The sequence below is a fragment of the Haliaeetus albicilla genome, chromosome 2 (genome assembly GCF_947461875.1).
Source record: "Haliaeetus albicilla chromosome 2, bHalAlb1.1, whole genome shotgun sequence".
Classification (NCBI taxonomy): domain Eukaryota; kingdom Metazoa; phylum Chordata; class Aves; order Accipitriformes; family Accipitridae; genus Haliaeetus; species Haliaeetus albicilla.
In genome coordinates this window covers 6,249,724-6,256,515 of record NC_091484.1, presented here as the reverse complement: position 1 = coordinate 6,256,515, position 6,792 = coordinate 6,249,724, and the positions used below count along the sequence as shown (strand labels likewise).

At 53.0% G+C, this 6,792-nt stretch overlaps 1 protein-coding gene and 1 long non-coding RNA gene across 2 annotated transcripts in view; one reads left to right on the top strand and one right to left on the bottom strand.

Annotated features, from left to right (window-relative positions):
- Positions 1-425: 425 nt before the first annotated feature.
- On the bottom strand, positions 426-5,527 carry LOC138689403 (uncharacterized). Its single transcript, XR_011328251.1, has 2 exons — positions 5,365-5,527; positions 426-4,554 (listed from the first exon to the last, which is right to left on the bottom strand). It is a non-coding gene; the product is annotated as an uncharacterized lncRNA (long non-coding RNA).
- Positions 5,528-5,917: 390 nt separating this feature from the next.
- Positions 5,918-6,792, top strand: part of GNAS (GNAS complex locus) — a 161,783-nt gene continuing 160,908 nt past the window's right edge. Inside the window, exon 1 of the mRNA XM_069804285.1 lies at positions 5,918-6,301. Coding sequence (XP_069660386.1) covers positions 6,031-6,301 — 271 coding nt within the window. The 5' untranslated portion in view covers positions 5,918-6,030. The remainder of the gene's footprint in view (positions 6,302-6,792) is intronic.

Genomic DNA, 6,792 nt, shown 5'->3' with positions numbered 1-6,792 from the left:
GCAGTTAAGAAATGGAAATAAGCTGCTTTATCAAAATATTGCTTTGCTGTTTATGTGAGTGTAACCCCAGTGGCTTTCTAGCCCAACTCACAGCACCTCTTCCATGGCAGGTTAATGCTGGATATGTGTATAAAGCCCAGTAAAATCAGTGGAATTGGGTAGGTCATCTGGTTACATGATTTCTGAAAGGAGGGAATTTGACAATGTGCTTTACTCTTTTTCCACCTGAAGCTATAAATATTTTTTCAGGTGACAGCTCTAGAACCCCGAAAGCCACTGTAGGGAAACTCATGCATGGTCTTCAGTGGGTGGGGAAAAAAAATGGGGGACATGGGGAATATGTTGATATTCCTGAAGGATAACTGGGGCATGAGGCTGAAAACCAAGACAGTCAAGGGGAAACCAACCATAAAGATAGTCGGGGGAAAGGTAGCAAGTTTTATTGTATTCAACAGAGTGAAAAGTTTGTACTTTGGAGTTTGGATGGTGACACTGGTTGGTTCTGTGCCCAGTGAAGCCCACCTGTCAGGGAGCAGTTAGTCTCCCCAGAGCACAGGCTATGGTTAGTACTCAAAGACACCTGCATGAGTGCCTTCAGAAGTCTGGCAGGAGGAGTGGACCCAGGAGCAAATAGTCACACTTTAATTTACACGCACAATGTCAGTTTGAACCCATAATGCTGTACGCTCAGGTACAGATATCCAAGTCCCACTGCCACCTCTGAATGCCCTTCTTCTCACCACAGCCAGTCTTTTATCCCTCACTGCGTTGTCAGGACCAGAGAGAAGACAAATGCTGGATGAGGTGATGAAAGATCTCATGGAAATTGCTTTGGGATAAAAACCACCTGCATAAAACTAATCAGGATATTAATAAGTTGGATGCTTATCTATTCAGCCACACACCACACACAGTGAAGTGCACAGCTTTGCTCCTGGAGTCCAGGACTTCACCCTGTGGCTTATGGGAACCAAAGATAGACTGGAAGGGTATCAGTCAGAACTGACATTTAGACCAGGCTGTTGTCCCCTCCCACAGCCATATCTATACGCGCCGGTCTCCTCACGTGAAGACTTTGCCCTCTTTATACAGGGGACGGATTTGAATATCTTCCTAGATGAAGGTGGCTTTGCTCAGCCTATGTCCTCGTGAGCCCAGGGTGGGAAGCTGAAAGCCTGCTGTGCAGTAATGGTAACTCTGCATTTGTTGACCATGTCTTCAGAACACTTTCCCATGACTAGAAGCACTAATACCTTTTGTCATTTTATATCTGAAACACAATTCAAATGTAGCTAATTCTACCCATCGTGCCTTATCTGTGTATCATGATGTTTATTTTACAGATGAACTGGCTTTTAAGTTAAGAGATGTGACAAGGTCGATGACAGTGGCTTTGTGGTTATAGGTACTAGGACCTCTTGGCTTTCACACTTTCTGAAAGAAGACAAAAACTTAACAGTTTAGATTGATACTTAAACAAGGATTTAGGAATCCAAGATTGAAATTAGGTGCTTAGTCACCCTTTTAAGTCTAGACTTCAATGTAGAAAACAGAAGAATGACAGCAAAATAATATTGACCTGAAGCCAAGGACCAAAAGCAGAGACCAGATAGAACCTGCTTCAGCTAAAATTAGTGGAAAACACTCACAGTCTGTAGTGGGTGTTCAACCTTATAGACACTGAGCAAACTCCACAAATGCAGATTACTCTCCTTATGCCCTAAAAGCCCTGTTTTGCAACTGGGTGGCATGATTTATTTTTCAGGGGTGCTCAGCACCCTTTGTTGCTCCAGCCACACTGTGAACAGCAATCACGGGGCCTGTTTGAAAAGCTAACTCCTTTGCTTGAGATGCCTTTAACAGAGGTGCCAGGCTACAGCCACCTACATTGGAAAAGTTGAGTGCAAATCGGCGCAATGGAGAGAGGACTGCCTGTGGGAGGGCAGTGCCAGAAGCTGATGAGCGGGTCTGACACACTGGTGTTTTGCAACAAGAAGTGAACATTGCATGTATAGATCACTTACAGTAACAGGGGTGGGAGTTCGAGTTCAATCAACTATTTTCCCTCCCAAGGTACAAATAAATGCAAATTTTACTCATTTACATTTCTCTTGATGACATATTTCCTGGTGTTGATCCAAGTTTTTTTGCTTGTGTGTCCATGTCTCTTCTTTTAACGCTGCAGTCTCACAGTTACTCCCTCTCTTCCTTGGTATTTTTTGCATTCCCAGATGGCCCACTCTGCTTTTTAACCTCTCCACTCCCCCTCCCACCCCCCCGCCCCGTTGCAGATGGTAGAAACAACAGAATAAAAATATAGAGAGATCTGCAGCCCAGTGCTTGGGGAAGGACAACTCTCTATTCCCTTCCCTCCCTGCTGGGATTCAGGAAGGGGCAGGGTTTTAAGTCATCCCCACTCTGCTTGGCTGCCAGAGGGCTGGGAGTGGTAGAGGAGATGTATGGAGGAGTAGCAAACTGAGGCTCAGCGCCTCAGAAAGCCCTCTTATGTCCCTGACGTGAAGAACTCCTCCTGGGCTGGTACAGCTGTGCCTCGGCCCAGTGGGCCGCTGGGCTGTACAAGCTCTCAGTTCAACATGCACGGCCGTTTGCTTCTTGTGATGTTTGTTGCTTAAGGAGTTTGAATGAAGCTGAACACATTGCCGTGAGCTGTGCGGTTTGTCGTGCGCAGGCAGAGTGGGGTAGATACATACCCTGTGTCTGTGGGCATGACCAGTGCCCTTTAGAAACATATTCTTTAACTGCATTTTGTGAAACCCACTTAATCTGTGCTTTTTAAGCCTGAATCTGTCCCACAGCATAAATGCTCCAAGTACAATGCGGATGAACAACATTTATATATGGCAGAAGATGGTTTGATCTTTGAGGTGATTTCCTCTGCTGTCTTTGAAACTGTGTGTGATTTCAAAAAGCAGTCAATCTGTGTCATGCACTCTCTACCCAGGTGAAATATGTGACCTTATCCTTGCTGTCACTTTTTGCCACCAACTAAAACTGGTGTAAACAGGGAAGCTGATGAACCTTGCCTCTGACATTGTTAACAGCTGGCATTCGAGTAACTACATCTATACTGTAACTATAGGCAGGGCCATAGCCAGGACTATACCAGGATGTGAAATTTCTGATTTCCTGAAACACGTTATTGTAGGGGTTTAGAATAATAGGATGAGGGAAAGCCCATCTTCCACTTTGAAATCCTACTTCATTTTCAGATTTCTACTTCAGATCATACCTGGGAGAGGATGGCCATTACAGTGAAGAGAGGTTTGGTGTGCTTTGCAGAACCTGTCACCTGCACTGGAAAGGTTTTCAAAGTAATCTTAACCTGATCTTAAACTTGTCTTGCTGTGAATTGCACCAGCAGGAAAACCTCTGCTTGTCTACCTGCAGAGCCAGGGGAACAAATTCATGGGCTGAATGCTGCTTTCCAGTTCCTCATTTTACCTTTTGGGTTTGTTTGGATTTGTTTTCTTCACAGCCCTCAAGAGCTCCCTTTCCTTTTGCAGGTGGCACATGGACAGATCCCCACAACCTAGCATGCTTCAGAGAACTGTCCTGTCTGTAAGCATAAGCTTCCTCTTGTTCCAGTGCCTCTCCAAAAAGCACAGGAAGAAAAAGAAAACCACTATTAATAATCCTCTAGGCTGACCTTTACATTTTCTTGGTATATTACATTCTCAGGGGTGTGTTCATCAGAACGAACTCTCAGTCCCAGAGGAAAAGGCATTACAGCAGTGGAGACAGAGAGTGAGTCATGTGGGCATCTCGAGCCTGATGTGAGATGGATTAATTCCTGCAACAGGCAGCCGCTGCTGCTGAAGCCTGGGCTCATAGCGATGTGTAAAGTGAACTCGTCTGCTGTGTAACGATTTAATGTGTACACTTAGTAATTGCTGTAACAGCCAGGCAGCAGGGTATTGATTAGGTGCCTTGAGTGGCACACAGGCAACACGATAAACGGGAAGAAGGAGGCATTCTCTCCCTTTGCTCAGGTGATGCCTTTCTCCAGGAAGAGACCCACTGACTTTCCACAGCATAACTTGCAGGAGCGAAGAGGTAAGAACTTGGCCATCAGTTACCAGACCTGACTGAAAGTGAGTCAAATAGAAATAAACTTGTTGAAATAACCAACATCCTTCCTACGAGGGACACACACACACACACACAGCGTCTCCTTACAGAACAGATGCAAGTCTTTCCAGGCATATTCCTGCTGTGGAGCATTTGCTCATGTCTCTGCCTGAGCCCAAACTCACAGACCATTTAAACGCATTTCCTGAACTTTGTTCTGGCATCCCCACTTGCCGTTGCTGATTATTCCTGGAACCACTCTGGGAACAGGATGCCAGGGAGCCAGTATGCAGAAGCCCGAGCTCCCTCCTGCAGGACAGGGCTCGGGGTGAGCCTCACCAAAATGCCACCGCCGCCTGCCAGGACCACGCTCTTTGTTGCTGCCTTCCAGCAGAGGCCGGACCCGGGGCACCGCTCGTCCTCTGCTTCAGCGCAAAGTCAAATGGGCTGATTTGAGGCTGGGTCCTAAGAGTAGGAGTAACAAAAGGTACAAAAAAAGAGAACTGGTTAGCTCACCTGGTTAACGGGGACCTCCGCGGGCAGCTCCGTCATTCCTGCAAGGCAGCTCCTACCCTGTCAGAGCTGTCCTGCTGAGTCAGCAACAGAAACACTCTAAGGTTTCATAGAGGATATGACCTGCTCAGCCTTTTGGGTGGTGGTAACGAAGAGGGAAGAAAGGGTCACTGCGGCCCTCTTAACAGATCTACCCTTCTGCTGACACAGACTCGCAGGAGATTTTGAAAGAGAAATTTGTATCAAGAAGACATCTAACTTGTGAGAAAGCCCCCAAAAGAGAACCTGAGATTTCAGGGAGAACCACACAGGCTATTTGCAGAAGAGAAGCTACAGCACAGATAGCTGGCTGGAAAGCTCTAACTCCAGAATGCAGGATGTGTGGCCAGGCCCCAGAGAGTATTAGTCATATTGCAAGTGAACGTTCAGAGCTGGCCGGAGATGAGTATAAAATACAGTATGACAAAGTTGGCAGTGCTGTGCGTGGAGCGTGCTGCCAGGGAGGGGGAGATTACCACAACCAGCATCATCACCCCAAGCCAGGTAAACGGATAGCAACCAAGGAGGTGAATTTGAAGTTTGTTGTAAGAAGGCAGATGCGGTGCCTCCAGCGGAGAGGGGGAGAGCGAGAGAGCGAGCTCCATCATTAACTTCTCCGCTGGCTGACAGTGTCGGTAGAAAATAACAAGAAGCCACTGACAAATACAAATACGTGTGTGGCAGGAAGCGCAGAAAAAACTGGGGCACGAAAATGGCGCGCACCTCGGGTGTCACGTCCCGATCCCCAGTGGGCTGAGACGTCGTGGCGGAGGAGCTCAGCCGCAGTGTTCAAACTGGACGGGGGCTCTCCCGTGGACCAGGGCTCTTCCCGCCCGCCGCAGCATCCCCACGACATCCCGCGGGCCGGCGTCTCACCTCACCTCCCGACCCGGACCCTCGGCTGGGGTCAACCGCGGCCGGGACGCAACAGCTGAGGGTGGCTGGGGGGGTTGGCTGGAAACGGGCAGAGCTGACCGACGGTTCTCGCCGGTGGCTCTCTTGGCCGGTGGCTTCCCCGCGGGGCAGGAGCGAGGAGGGGAGCCCGCAGAGCCGCAGCCGGCCCCGGGGCGCGGCGGGACGCCGGTGTCGTCGTCCCCTCACCCTCCCCCTCCCCGCCCCGCCACCACCGGGAGGCTGCGGCGGGGGTGGTGGGGGGGGGGGGGGCCGCTTTCCAGAGAATACGGTAAACATGTCCGCATCACGTGTGGCCGCCGGCCGCGGCGCGGGGGACCGGCCGAGGGGAGGGGCGGGACGGGACACCGCGCTCCGCAGCCCCGGCGGAGCGGGGCCACTTTAAGAGGCCGCCGGGCGCCTCCGCTTCGCCCCCGCCCGGCCCGGCCCGGCGGAGAGCAATGCCCGCGGTGCGGTAGAACGGGCAGCTCCGGTACCATGGGGCTGTGCTACAGCCTGCGCTCCCGCCTGGCCGCCGCGCACCCCTCCGCGCCTTACGGCGGCCGCGGCGGCGGCGAGGCGGACATCCCCCCCTCCACCGCGGCGGCGGCGGCGGCGGGGGAGCACGGCGACCCGCAGGTGCGGCACCGGCTGCGGCAGGACCTGGTGGCCAAGGAGCGGGCGGACAAGAAGCGGAGCAAGAGCATCGACAAGACGCTGAAGGCGGAGAAGCGCGAGTACAAGCAGACGCACCGGCTGCTGCTGCTGGGTGAGCCGGGGCGGGAACGGGGCGGCCCGGCTCGGCTCGGCCCGGCCCGGCCCGGCAGGTGCGGGTCGGCCCAGAAGCCGCTGTCAGAGCCGGTGCCCGGCGGCCCCGCGCTCGCGGAGTGGGCGGCGGTCGCGGGTGGGCCGGGGCGGGGCGCCGCGCTCACGTGGGCGGCCGCGCCTCAGCGCGTCCGGGCTCTGGCTCTGCCGCCGCCGCCGCCGCCGGGCGGGCGGGGGGTCGCCGGGGTCGGGCCGGGGTGCCGGGCCGGGGTGCCAGGGCAGCCGTCGCTGTGGCGGGAGCTTGCGGCCGGCCCGGGGGAGGTGACAGCCCGCCTCAGCCCCCTTCGGGGGGCTCGGTCGGTCGCCGCAGAGGTGCCATGTCCGCTCCCCCCCTCCCCAAGTGGCTGTTGACATGAAGCCGCTCGCCGGGACCGCAAGGCGAAGAAGGCGCGTTCATTGAGCTGGTGCGGTTTTTCTGTGAGGAGAAAGCCTTGA